We start from the raw sequence: 14,979 nt of genomic DNA on the forward strand, positions 1-14,979 counted from the left end.
CGGCGTTCCTGCATCCCAAATCATGAATCCCTGAATCCCAAATCCCTGTCCTGCATCCCAAATCATGAATCCCAAATCCCTGTCCTGCATCCCAAATCCTGAATCCCTGTCCTGCATCCTAAATCCCAAATCCCAAATCCTGAATCCCTGCATCCCGAATCCCTGTCCTGCATCCCAAATCCTGAATCCCTGCATCCCAAATCCCTGCCCTGCCTTCCAAATCCCTGCATCCTCAATCCCTGCATCCCAAATCCTGAATCCCTGCACCCCCAATCCCTGCAGCCCGAGTCCCACGTGGCCTCCCCTCTGCCATGTTCCTGGGCAGCAGCCCAGCCCTTCCCACGGCCTCCCCACGACATTCCCGGGAATCAGCCCAGCTCCCACGTGTCCTCCTGCCACAGCATTCCCAGGAATTGTCCCAGCTCCCACGTGTCCTCCTGCCACAGCATTCCCGGGAACTGTCCAGGCTCCCACGTGTCCTCCTGCCACAGCATTCCCAGGAATTGTCCCAGCTCCCATGTGTCCTCCTGACACAGCATTCCCGGGAATGTTCCAGCTCCCACGTGTCCTCCTGCCACAGAATTCCCGGGAACTGTCCTGGCTCCCACGTGTCCTCCTGCCACAGCATTCCCGGGAATGTCCCGGCTCCCACGTGTCCTCCTGCCACAGCATTCCCGGGAATGTTCCAGCTCCGTCCAGCCGCCATTCCCGGGCAGGTGCAGCTCTGGAATGTGCCGAGGCAGCGCAGCCAAACCCTTGGGATGCGGCTCAGCAATTCCCGGCAGCGCGGGGAGCTGAGCGGGGAGGGACGGCTGCGGTGTCACTGTGTCACTGTCACTGTGTCCTGTCCCTGTGTCCTGTGTCCCTGTGTCCTGTCATTGTGTCCCTGTGTCCCTGTGTCTCTGTGTCCTGTCCCTGTGTCCCTCTGTCCCTGTCCCTGTGTCCTGTCCGTGTGTCCTGTGTCCATGTGTCCTGTCCCTGTCCCTGTGTCCCTGTGTCCGTGTGTCCTGTCAGTGTGTCAGTGTGTCCTGTGTCCCTGTGTCCCTGTGTCCCTGTGTCCTGTCCGTGTGTCCTGTGTCCATGTATCCTGTCCCTGTGTCCCTGTGTCCCTGTGTCCCTGTGTCCCTGTGTCCATGTGTCCGTGTGTCCCGTCAGTGTGTCCTGTGTCCCAGTGTCCTCCTGTCCCCCTGTTTCCATTTCCCCATGTCCCAGCATTCCCGTATCCCAGCATTCCACATCCTCATGTCCCTGTGTTCCCATGTCCCCACAGCCGGCACCACCGGCCTGCAGCTGCTGCCACAGCTGGATCCAGGGCCACTGCTGGATCTGCAGCCACAGCTGGATCTGCAGCCACAGCTGGATCCACACCCACAGCTGGATCCACACCCACAGCTGGATCTGCAGCCACAGCTGGATCCACACCCACAGCTGGATCCACGCCTGCATCCGGGTCCACACCTGCACCTGTGTCTGCCACATCTGCACCCACGGCAACACCTGGATCTGCAGCCACAGCTGGATCCAGGGCCACACCTGGATCTGCAGCCACACCTGGATCCACAAACCACATCTGGATCCGCCAACAACTGCATCCATGGCAACAACTGCATCCCTGCCCCCACCTGGATCCACACCCACACCTGGATCTGCCAACAACTGCATCCATGGCAACACCTGGATCCATGCCCACATCTGGATCCCTGCCCAAAACTGCAGCTGCGTCCATATCTGCATCAACCGTGCCTGCAACCACGGCCACATCTGGATCCATAAATCCCATCTGGATCCATAAATCCCACCTGGATCCATAAATTCCATCTGGATCCATAAATCCCGCCTGGATCCATAAATCCCGTCTGGATCCATAAACCCCACCTGGATCCATAAATCCCACATCTGGATCCATAAATCCCATCTGGATCCATAAATCCCATCTGGATCCATAAATCCCATCTCGATCCATAAATCCCACCTGGATCTATAAATCCCATCTGGATCCATAAATCCCATCTGGATCCATAAATCCCATCTCAATCCATAAATCCCACATCTGGATCCATAAATCCCATCTGGATCCGTGCCCACATCTGGATCCATGCCCACATCTGGATGGGAGCCTCGATCCCTGAATTTCAGCCCAGGGACCGGTGAGAGCCTGGGATCCACCTCGGGAATGTGGATCAGGGATCGATTACCCAAAAGGACCCCGGAGCTGCAATCAGGGAAATCCCGGGAATCCCGGGAATTTCAGTATCCGGAGACGTTAACGGGAACAGCTTCAAACAGGGGGATCCATCCGGAATCCAACCCCAGGATCCGCCCAGGGCACGCTCAGTATCCCCTGGGATCCCCTGGGATCCCTCAGAATCACCCGGGATCTCGCCAGATCCCCTGGGATCTCTTGGTATCCCCTGGGATCCCTCAGTATCCCTGGGATCCCTGGGTATCACCGCACCCTCCGGTCCCCCGGATCCCCCCGGATCTCCCCCAGATCCCCCCCGGATCCCCCAGATCCCCCGGATCCCCCGGCCGTACCTCCCGCTGCAGCACCAGCTCCTTGGTGAAGAGCGTGGCCTCCTCGCTGAAGGGCTCCCCCTCCTGCGCCAGCCCCGGAACGTTCCGGGCACCCCGCGGACACTCGATCCCTGTGGGAATAACCGGGAATCAGGGACCGGGAATGGATCCTGGGAATGGATCCTGGGAATGGATCCTGGGAATGGATCCTGGGAATGGATCCTGGGAATGGGACACAGGGATGGGGACACGGGGATGGACACAGGGATGGACACAGGGATGGACACAGGGACACAGGGATGGGACACGGGGACACAGGGATGGGACAGGGATGGGGACACGGGGACACAGGGATGGGACACAGGGATGGGGACATGGGGATGGGACACAGGGACGGGACACAGGGATGGGACACAGGGACACAGGGATGGGGACACAGGGATGGGACAGGGATGGAACACAGGGACACAGGGATGGGGACACAGGGATGGGACACGGGGACACAGGGATGGGACACAGGGACACAGGGATTGGGACACAGGGATGGGACAGGGATGGGACACGGGGATGGACACAGGGATGGACACAGGGATGGGACACAGGGACACAGGGATGGGACACAGAGACACAGGGATGGGACACAGGGACACAGGGATGGGACACAGGGATGGGGACACGGGGACACATCCAGCCCCCATCCCGACCCCTCTGTCACAGCCGCTCCCCTGTCCCTCGTCCCGCTGTCCCCGGGATCCCCCTGCCCCGGCTCAGAGGGAAGTCCTGCATCATTAATGCTCATTTCCATAATTTGCATAATGAATGAGGAGCCAGGAACTGCAGCTCCCAGCCGGAGCCACCAGGGAGGAGGTGCCACATCCCCAGGGCCACATCCGTGTCACCAACATCAGGGACAGGGACATGGATCCTGCCCGGAGCAGCCAGGAGCGCCCAGAGCCCATCCCAAGGGACAATGTCCCTGTGCCACCGGCTCCTTCCTCATCCTCATCATCCTCATCATCCTCATCCTCATCCTCATCATCCTCATCCTCATCATCCTCATCCTCATAATCTTCTTCCTCATCCTCATCTTCCTCATCTTACTCATCTTCATCATCCTCTTCATCATCTTAATAATCTTCTTCCTCATCCTCATCTTCCTCATCTTCATCATCCTCATCATCCTCTTCCTCATTCTCCTCATCCTCTTCATCATCCTCATCCTCATCCTCATCCTCATCTTCATCATCCTCATCTTCATCATCCTCATCCTCATCATCCTCATCCTCCTCATCCTCATCTTCATCCTCATCCTCTTCATCATCCTCATCCTCATCATCATCTTCATCCTCATCCTCCTCCTCATCATCATCATCCTCATCCTCATCTTCATCATCCTCATCCTCATCATCCTCATCCTCTTCATCATCCTCATCCTCATCTTCATCCTCATCATCTTCATCCTCATCCTCATCTTCATCATCCTCATCTTCATCATCCCCATCCTCATCATCCTCATCCTCCTCATCCTCATCCTCTTCATCATCCTCATCTTCATCCTCATCATCCTCATCATCTTCATCCTCCTCCTCCTCCTCCTCCTCATCATCCTCATCCTCATCCTCATCCTCCTCATCCTCATCTTCATCCCCATCCTCATCCTCATCATCATCTCTGGGACTCTGGAAAAGGTGATTTCTGGGAAAAGGGGATTTCTGGGAAAAGGGGATTTCTGGGAAAAGGGGATTTCTGGGAAAAGGGGATTTCTGGGAAAGGGAATTTCTGGGAAAGGGGATTTCTGGGAAAGGGAATTTCTGGGAAAAGGGAATTTCTGGAAAAGGGGATTTCTGGGAAAGGGAATTTCTGGGAAAGGGGATTTCTGGGAAAGGGAATTTCTGGGAAAAGGGGATTTCTGGGAAAAGGGGATTTCTGGGAAACACAGCAGAATGTGGGATGGGATCAGGAAATCCCGGGATCTTTATTAATGAGCTGGAACCATCAGGCCCCCCAAAACCCGGGATCAGCCCGGGATCCTCCTTCCAGCCCCGGCTGGGCTCTGATCCCAAACCCTGCCTCTGATCCCAAACCCTATCTGTGATCCCAAACCCCGTCTGTGATCCCAAACCCTGCCTCTGATCCCAAACCCTGCCTGTGATCCCAAACCCTTCCACTGATCCCAAACCCTGCCTGTGATCCCAAACCCTGCCTCTAATCCCAAACCTGTGATCCCAAACCCTCCCTGTGATCCCAAACCCTGCCTGTGATCCCAAACCCTTCCGCTGATCCCAAACCCTGCCTCTGATCCCAAACCCTGCCTGTGATCCCAAACCCTGCCTGTGATCCCAAACCCTGCCTGTGATCCCAAACCCTTCCTCTGATCCCAAACCCTGCCTGTGATCCCAACCCTTCCTCTGATCCCAAACCCTGCCTGTGATCCCAAACCCTGCCTGTGATCCCAAACCCTTCCTGTGATCCCAAACCCTGCCTGTGATCCCAAACCTGTGATCCCAAACCCTGCCTCTGATCCCAAACCCTGCCTGTGATCCCAAACCCTGCCTGTGATCCCAAACCCTGCCTCTGATCCCAAACCCTGCCTCTGATCCCAAACCCTTCCTCTGATCCCAAACCCTTCCTCTGATCCCAAACCTGTGATCCCAAACCCTGCCTGTGATCCCAAACCTGTGATCCCAAACCCTGCCTGTGATCCCAACCCTTCCTGTGATCCCAAACCCTGCCTCTGATCCCAAATTTCCCCGGTGAGGAGCATCCCCAGCGCTGCCCCAGGAATGGGAACAAGGGGCTGGAGCTGCTCTTCCTCCCCCAGGAGGGCTCAGGGACCACCAGGGAATTTTTTCCCTCAAAACCCCGAGGGAAGAGCTGAGCAAGCACCGGAATCCTTCGGCTCCTCCGGGCCGGGAGCGCGCTCTGGATCCTCTCCGGGCTCTGGTGCCTCCCAGACCCAGCCGAGGGAAGGTTCTGGAAAAGGGGAAGCTGCGAAGGCCGGGCCTGGAGCGCTCATCCCGCCGGGAATGCTGGCACCCGGAGAAGTTCTCCAGCGCTTTATAAATAGCAGCTAATCCCGATCCGGCGGCGGAGCCGCGCTTCCCGGGAAGCCGTGACGGATTAATGAGGGACGCGGCCGCGAGCGCCGCGGCCACCGCGCTCCCTGGGCTTCCCAGAGAATTCCAGAACAATCCTGGAGAAATCCAGCGGCCGTGGGGCCGCTCCCAGCCCGGGACCGGCCCTGCAGGGACCGGGAAACAATTCCAGAGTGTCCCAGAGTGTCCCGCAGCATCCTGAGCATCCCGAGGTATCCCTGAGCATCCCATGGACATTCCAGAGCGTTCCTGGGATACCCTGGAGCATCCCTGGGATATCCTGGAGCATCCCAAGGCATCCCAGAGTATCCCAGAGCATCCCTGGGATATCCTGGAGCATTTCAGAGCATCCCTGGGATATCCTGGAGCATCCCAAGGCATTCCTGGGTACCCTGGAGCATCCCTGGGATATCCTCGAGCATCCCAAGGCATCCCAGAGCATCCCTGGGATATCCTGGAGCATCCCAAGGCATTCCTGGGTACCCTGGAGCATCCCTGGGATATCCTCGAGCATCCCAAGGCATCCCAGAGCATCCCTGGGATATCCTGGAGCATCCCAAGGCATTCCAGGGCATTCCTGGGTATCCCACAGCATCCCTGGGATATCCTGGAGCATCCCAAGGCATTCCTGGGTATCCCAGAGCATCCCTGGGATATCCTGGAGCATCCCAAGGCATTCCTGGGTATCCCAGAGCATCCCTGGGATATCCTGGAGCATCCCAAGGCATTCCTGGGTATCCCAGAGCATCCCTGGGATAACCTGGAGCATCCCAAGGCATTCCAGGGCATTCCAGAGCATCTCTGGGATATCCTGGAGCATCCCAAGGCATTCCTGGGCATCCCAGGGCATTCCACAGCATCCCAGAGTATCCCAGAGCATCCCTGGGATATCCTGGAGCATTTCAGAGCATTCCTGGGATATTTTGGAGCATCCCAAGGCATTCCAGGGCATTCCACAGCATCCCAGAGTATCCCAGAGGATCCCTGGAGGATCCTGCACCAGGATTCCAGGAGGAATTCCTCCCGGGCCCTCGGTGGGGACAGATGGATCAGGACCATTCCAGCCTCGATTCCGGGGATTTGGGCGGCTTTGTGCCCCCGGCTGTGCCAGAGCCGGCACCGGGATCCGTCTCCGGCGGGATTGATGGATTTTGGGAGCCGGGAACTGCGGGGATGGGACCGGAATGCCGAGGATCCGCTCCGGGACAGCCCCGCGCTGGGAACGCTGACACGGAAAAGCTCCGGATTCCCATCCCGATTCCGGGAAGGTTTTGGGCCCTTCGGAGCCACTCGGCCGCTCCAGCAGCCCCGGAGGTGCCCCCTCATCCCTCGGGAATTCTCCCGCTCCCAGCCCCCGCTCCGGGAAGGCGTCAGGCTCCCGAGTTTTGCCGGGAGAGGAATTTGGGATTAGAGCGGCGCCGGTATTTGCACATATTTATAGTGCTCTGACGGATCTATTTTAGCTGGAAAGCCGGGATGAGCTCCCGCGGGAGCATCCCTGGAGTCACATTTTAAGGGACTTGGCATCTCTTTCTGGTGCTCATTTGCATTTGATATCCATAAAAAAGGCAGGCGTTGATAAAAGGCGGATATTTATCCTATTCCTGGCTTGGCAGAGGAGGCTTGGGAATGGCACCGGGGAGAAATCCAGCAAAAAACTGGGAAAATAAAAGCCAGAAGGTCCCGCCGGGATTGTGGGATTCAATGGGATGGGATGGGATGGGATGGGATGGGATGGGATGGGATGGGATGGGATGGGATGGGATGGGATGGGATGGGATGGGATGGTCTTGGGGAGCAATCCTGTCTGGAACAGAGCAGGGTGGAGCAGGAATTCCCATGGAACAGGAATTCCCATGGAACAGGTACCCCCATGGAATAGGAATTCCCATGGAGCAGGAATTTCCACGGAACAGGAATCCCCATGGAACAGGAATTCCCACGGAGCTGGAATTCCCACGGAGCTGGAATTCCCATGGAACAAGACCACGGAGCAGGAATTACCGTGGAACAGGAATTCCCATGGAGCAGGGATCCCAATGGAATGGGAATTCTCACGGAACAGGAATTCCCATGGAGAAGGACTTCCCATGGAACAGGAATCCCAAGGGAACAGGAATTCCCATGGAGCAGGAATTCCCAATGTAGCAGGAATTCCCATGGAGCAGGAATTCCCAATGTAGCAGGAATTCCCAATGGAACAGGAATCCCAATGGAACAGGAATTCCCACGGAACAGGAATCCCAATGGAACAGGTACCCCCATGGAGCAGGAATTCCTATGGAGCAGGAATTCCCATGGAGAAGGAACTCCCATGGAGAAGGAATTCCCACAGAACTGGAATTCCCATGGAACAAGACCACGGAGCAGGAATTCCCGTGGAACAGGAATTCCCACAGAGCAGGAATTCCCAATGGAGCAGGAATTCCCATGGAACAGGAATTCCCATGGAGCACGAATTCCCATGGAGCAGGAATTCCCATGGAGCAGGAATTCCTGGATCCCATGGTGCCAATCCCAGATCTCCAGGACATGGATCCTGGATCCCCCCAGGACATGGATCCTGGAGTGCCAATCTCAGGTCCCCAGGACACAGATCCTGGATCCCACAGTGCTGATCCTGGATCCCCCCAGGACACGGATCCCAGATCCCCCCACGACACAGATCCCGGGGTGCAGATCCCAGATCCCCAGGTGACGGATCCTGGATCCCCCCAGATCCCAGATCCTGGATCCCAGATCCCGGCGCTCACCGGCGAGCAGGAAGGTGATCAGGCAGGTTTCCTTGGGCAGGAAGAGTTTGAGGCGGGATCCGCTGAACACGTATTCCACCACGGCCTCGGAGCGGCCGGCGCGCTGCAGGAACGGCAGGAACTGCTTCGCCTTCTGCGTGTCCTGTGGGAAATCGGGAACTCAGATTCCCTCCGGAATCCTGGCCTCGGGAATCCCAGTGGGATTGGGGATCGGGGTTTGGGAATGGGGCCGAGCGTGTCCAGCTCAGAGCCCCTCCGGAATCCCGGCCCCCGAATTCCGGCCCCCGAATCCCATCCCCTGTTCCCGCTGGGATCGGGGTCTGGGCACGGAGCCGAGCGTGTCCAGCTCAGATCCCCTCTGAAATCCCAGCCCCACCAATCCTGGCGGGATTTGGGATCGGGGTTTGGGCACGGAGCTGTGTCCAGCTCAGAGCCCCTCCGGAATCCCAGCCCTGGGAATCCCATCCCCTGTTCCCGCTGGGATCGGGGTCTGGGCACGGAGCCGAGCGTGTCCAGCTCGGGATGGGCCCCAAACACCACCCGGATCCGTCCCGGAATCCCAAATACGTCCTAAAGCACATCTTTAAATACAGCCCAGAATAAACTCCAAATCCATCCAAAAACAGATCCCAAACATATCCCAAAATCCAGCCAAAATCCATCCCCAAACCCCAAATATATCCCGAAACACGTCTCAAAATGCATCTCAAAACACATCTCAAACGACATCCAAAAATCCCAAATCCATCCCAAAATAAATCCTAAATATATCCCAAAACACATCCCAAATACATCCCAAATGCAGCCAAAATCCATCCAAAACGAATCCCTAAACCCACCCCCAAACCCATCCAAATCCCAAATCCCAAATCCCAAATCCCAAATCCCCTCCAGGGCAGGAGCAGCAGGAGAGCTCCGGCCCCATTTCCTCCATCCCTAATGGAGCATCCCACGGCTTTCTCGGGATCCGCCCCATCCCATCCCATCCCATGGATCCCATCCCATCCCATCCCATGGATCCCATCCCATCCCATCCCATCCCATCCCATCCCATCCCATCCCATCCCATCCCATCCCATGGATCCCATCCCATCCCATCCCATCCCATCCCATCCCATCCCATCCCATCCCATCCCATCCCATCCCATCCCATCCCATGGATCCCATCCCATCCCATCCCATCCCATGGATCCCATCCCATGGATCCCATCCCATCCCATCCCATCCCATGGATCCCATCCCATGGATCCCATCCCATCCCATGGATCCCATCCCATCCCATCCCATCCCATCCCATCCCATCCCATCCCATCCCATCCCATCCCATCCCATCCCATCCCATCCCTGCAGCCAAGGGCTCCACAGAAATCCTTGGAAACGTTAATTAACGGAGGAAAACTTAACGAGCTCTGCCGGGAGGTGTGGGGATCCCCAGATCCCCTCAGCAGAGCCGGGGAATCCCAGATTCCCTCCGGCATTCCGGATTCCCACCGGCATTCCAGATTCCCACTGGAATCCCGGATTTTCCCTCCGGCACCCTCGGGTGCTGGCTCCCGGCTCTGGATCCCAGGCTCTGGGGCAGCTCCCGGTTTATTGACCCGAGGGGAAACGGGAACAACCCCGGAGCTCCCAGGAAACGGCGCCGGGAGGCTTTTATCCCATTTATTCCTGTGGCTTTTATCCCATTTATTCCCGTGGCTTTTATCCCGTTTAGTCCCGTGGCTTTTATCCCGTTTATTCCCGTGGGTTTCATCCCATTTATTCCTGTGGGTTTCATCCCTGTGGCTTTTATCCCGTTTATTCCTGTGGGTTTTATCCCTGAGGCTTTTATCCCGTTTATTCCTGTGGGTTTTATCCCTGAGGCTTTTATCCCGTTTATTCCTGTGGGTTTCATCCCATTTATTCCTGTGGGTTTTATCCCTGTGGGTTTTATCCCGTTTATTCCCGTGGGTTTTATCCCATTTCTCCCCACAGGTTTTATCCTGTTTCTCCCCACAGGTTTTATCCCATTTCTCCCCGTGGGTTTTATCTTGTTTATTCCCATGGGTTTTATCCCTGCAGGTTTTATCCCATTTCTCCCCACAGGTCATTTCTCCCCACAGGTTTTATCCCATTTCTCCCCGTGGGATTTATCCCATTTATCCCCACAGGTTTTATCCCATTTCTCCCCGTGGGTTTTATCCCGTTTCTCCCCATGGGATTTATCCCGTTTCTCCTGTGGGATTTATCCCATTTCTCCCCACAGGTTTTATCCCATTTCTCCCCACAGGTTTTATCCCATTTCTCCCCACAGGTTTTATCCCATTTCTCCCCACAGGTTTTATCCCATTTCTCCCCACAGGTTTTATCCCGTTTATCCCTGTGGGTTTTATCCCCACAGGTTTTATCCCGTTTATCCCCACAGGTTTTATCCCATTTATCCCCACAGGTTTTATCCCATTTCTCCCCACAGGTTTTATCCCGTTTGGATCCTTACTCCGGAGATGTCGGCCACCCTGTGGATCGGCACCTCCTTCTTGCTGTGCAGCCCCTTCCCGTTCTTGATGGCCCTGCAAGAGGAGCCGGGAATGGATCCTGGGATCACCGGGAATGAGCCCCTGAGGGATCCTGGGATCACCGGGAATGAGCCCCTGAGGGATCCTGGGATCACCGGGAATGAGCTCCTGAGGGATCACCGGGAATGAGCCCCTGAGGGATCCTGGGATCACCGGGAATGAGCCCCTGAGGGATCCTGGGATCACCGGGAATGAGCTCCTGAGGGATCCTGGGATCACTGGGAATGAGCCCCTGAGGGATCCTGGGATTAGCGGGAATGAGCCCCTGAGGGATCCTGGGATCACCGGGAATGAGCTCCTGAGGGATCCTGGGATCACTGGGAATGAGCCCCTGAGGGATCCTGGGATCAGCGGGAATGAGCTCCTGAGGGATCCTGGGATCAGCGGGAATGAGCTCCTGAGGGATCCTGGGATCACCGGGAATGAGCTCCTGAGGGATCCTGGGATCACCAGGAATGAGCTCCTGAGGGATACTGGGATCAGCAGGAATGAGCTCCTGAGGGATCACCGGGAATGAGCCCCTGAGGGATCCTGGGATCAGCGGGAATGAGCCCCTGAGGGATCACCGGAATCAGCGGGAATGAGCCCCTGAGGGATCCTGGGATCACCGGGATCACCGGGATCCACCCGGAGCGCGGCCCTGCCCGGAGCAGCGGGGCTGGAGGAGCCGGGACTGGGAACGTGGGGATGGAACCGAGGATGGAAAAGCAGCGGGAGATCCCAGCTGGATCCAGGCCCAGCCGGATCCTCGTCCCGGCACAGGGATGGGAGCTGGGATCTTCCCGGGATGTTCCCTTGGGATGTTCCCTTGGGATGTTCCCGGGATGTTCCCTTGGGATGTTCCCTTGGGATGTTCCCGGGATGTTCCCTTGGGATGTTCCCGGGATGTTCCCTTGGGATGTTCCCTTGGGATCTTCCCGGGATGTTCCCTTGGGATGTTCCCTTGGGATGAGGCCGTGGGACAGTGACACAGGGGACACAGTGACACACACAGGGACACAGGACACAGGTGACACAGGTGACACAGGACACAGGTGACACAGGTGACACAGGACACAGGTGACACAGGTGACACAGGTGACACAGACTCACCGAGCCTCGGCTGCCAGCAGCTCATTGTAGTGACACACACAGTGACACAGGGACACACACAGTGACACACAGTGACACACACAGGTGACACACACAGTGACACAGGTGACAGTGACACAGGTGACACAGGTGACACAGTTGACACAGGTACACAGGACAGGTGACACAGGTGACACAGACAGGTGACACAGGTGACACTCACCGAGCCTCAGCTGCCAGCAGCTCATTGTAGTGACACACACAGGGACACAGGGACACACACAGTGACACACAGTGACACACAGTGACACACAGACAGTGACACAGGGACACACACAGTGACACACAGTGACACACAGTGACACACAGACAGTGACACAGGGACACACACAGTGACACACACAGGACACAGGTGACACAGGTGACACAGGTGACACAGGTGACACAGTGACACACACAGTGACACTCACCGAGCCTCGGCTGCCAGCAGCTCATCGTAGTGTGCCGAGCGCTGGTCGTCGTCCTGCCGGTAGCGCAGCACCGTGGCCAGGCCCTTGCTGACCAGAGCCTCGGCGATGTTACTGCGGGAACGGGAACGGGAACGGGAATGGGAATGGGAACGGGAACGGGGATGGGAATGGGAATGGGAATGGGGATGGGGATGGGAATGGGGATGGGAATGGGGATGGGAACGGGAACGGGAATGGGAATGGGGACGGGAATGGGAACGGGAATGGGGATGGGAACGGGAATGGGAACGGGAATGGGGATGGGAACGGGAATGGGAATGGGAATGGGAACGGGAATGGGAACGGGAATGGGAACGGGAACGGGTCAGGAACTGGGGCAGGGAGACCCCAATCCTGACCTAATCCCATCCCAATCCTGACCCAATCCCATCCCAATCCTGCCCTAATCCTGTTCATTCCCATCCCAATCCCACCCAACCCTCCCCCAATCCCATCCCAATCCTGCCCTAATCCCGATCATTCCCATCCCAATCCTGCCCCATCCTGCCCCAATCCCGTTCATTCCCATCCCAATCCTGCCCTAATCCTGTTCAATCCCAAGGGAAGGCCTGGAGTGACACATCCCAGTTCTCTGAGCACACTGGGGGGGGGGGACCAGAACTGGACCCCAAAAACCCCACCCCAAAATTCCACCCCAAAATTCCACCCCAAAAACGCCACCCCAAAAACCCCACCCCAAAACTCCACCCCAAAACTCCACCCCAAAAACCCCACCCCAAAATTCCACCCCAAAATTCCACCCCAAAAACCCCACCCCAAAATTCCACCCCAGAATTCCACCCCCAGCTCCCCAACCCCCCAGGCTCAGCATTCCCAGCCCCAGGAGCCTCCTGCACTTCCCAATCCCATCCCAGATTTCCCCCAGACCCGAGGGGAATCTCCCCGATTCCCCCATCCCACTTTTTCCCGGGAATGCAGTTTTGGGGGGGCTGGGGCAGGGTGACCTCCCCACCCCCATTCCCAGAGATCCGGGATTTCTGGGATCAGCCGGGGGGGCTGGGCTGAGTCCAGCACATTCCACTGCTCTCAGCAAATCCATGGATTCTCCTTTGCCAGCACATCCCTGATTCTCCTCCAATCCCCCCCCTCAGCTCCCTCCGGATCCCAAACGAGCGGATCCATCCCGAGGATCCGGATCCATCCCGAGGATCCAGATCCATCCCGGGGATCCAGATCCATCCCGAGGATCCAGATCCATCCCGAGGATCCAGATCCATCCCGAGGATCCGGATCCATCCCGAGGATCCAGATTCATCCCGAGGATCCGGATCCATCCCGAGGATCCAGATCCATCCCGGGGATCCGGATCCATCCCGAGGATCCGGATCCATCCCGGGGATCCGGATCCATCCAGAGGATCAAGATCCATCCCGGGGAGGGGGAAGGGCAAATTCCAGGAGCTGGAATTAGGTCTCGGAGCAGGGGGAGGAATCAAAAATTCGGAATTGGCAGGCGAGGGAATCGCTGCAGCCGGAGCAGCTGCGGCAGCCTGGGAATGCTGAGAACCAGGAATGGGAACCCTGGGAATGCTGAGAACTGGGAATGGGAACCCTGGGAATGCTGAGAACTGGGAATGGGAACCCTGGGAATGCTGAGAACCGGGAATGGGAACCCTGGGAATGCTGAGAACTGGGAATGTCGAGCACTGGGAATGCTGAGAACCGGGAATGGGAACCCTGGGAATGCTGAGAACTGGGAATGGGAACTCTGGGAATGCTGAGAACCGGGAATGGGAACCCTGGGAATGCTGAGAACTGGGAATGGGAACCCTGGGAATGCTGAGAACTGGGAATGGGAACCCTGGGAATGCTGAGAACTGGGAATGGGAACCCTGGGAATGCTGAGAACCAGGAATGGGAACCCTGGGAATGCTGAGAACTGGGAATGGGAACCCTGGGAATGCTGAGAACTGGGAATGGGAACTCTGGGAATGCTGAGCACCAGGAATGGGAACACTGGGAATGCTGAGAACTGGGAATGGGAACCCTGGGAATGCTGAGAACTGGGAATGGGAACCCTGGGAATGCTGAACACTGGGAATGCTGAGCACCAGGAACGGGAACCCTGGGAATGCTGAGCACTGGGAATGAACACCCCGGGAATGGGAACTCTGGGAATGAACACCCCGGGAATGGGAACTCTGGGAATGAACACCCCAGGAATGGGAATCCTGGGAATGGGAATCCTGGGAATGAGAACCCTGGGAATGGCACCCCAGGAATGCTCGGGAAGGAGCAGGAGCCGGGGGAAGCCAGGGAAGGGCCGGAGGGCTCCCGGTGCTCCCTGACATTCCCAATCCCAGAGATCCCGATCCCCATCCCAATCCTGGAGAGGGGAAAAGCTCCCCCCTTGTCCCTCCCTGGGCCACCAGAGAGCCTGGATGTTCCAGAGAATTCCTGGAATTCCCAGCCATGAATTCCGGCTGCTTCCCAGAGCCAAAGCACCACACTGGGATCAGGAC

At 57.1% G+C, this 14,979-nt stretch overlaps 1 protein-coding gene across 1 annotated transcript in view; it reads right to left on the reverse strand.

Annotated features, from left to right (window-relative positions):
• Positions 1-14,979, reverse strand: part of LOC131573848 (staphylococcal nuclease domain-containing protein 1-like) — a 96,282-nt gene that overhangs the window by 19,924 nt on the left and 61,379 nt on the right. The window contains 4 exon segments of the mRNA XM_058828160.1: positions 2,536-2,645; positions 8,363-8,504; positions 10,839-10,911; positions 12,459-12,569. Of these exon segments, the coding sequence (XP_058684143.1) occupies positions 2,536-2,645; positions 8,363-8,504; positions 10,839-10,911; positions 12,459-12,569 (436 nt within the window).

Source organism: Poecile atricapillus, chromosome Z (genome assembly GCF_030490865.1).
Source record: "Poecile atricapillus isolate bPoeAtr1 chromosome Z, bPoeAtr1.hap1, whole genome shotgun sequence".
NCBI classification, from domain to species: Eukaryota; Metazoa; Chordata; class Aves; order Passeriformes; family Paridae; genus Poecile; species Poecile atricapillus.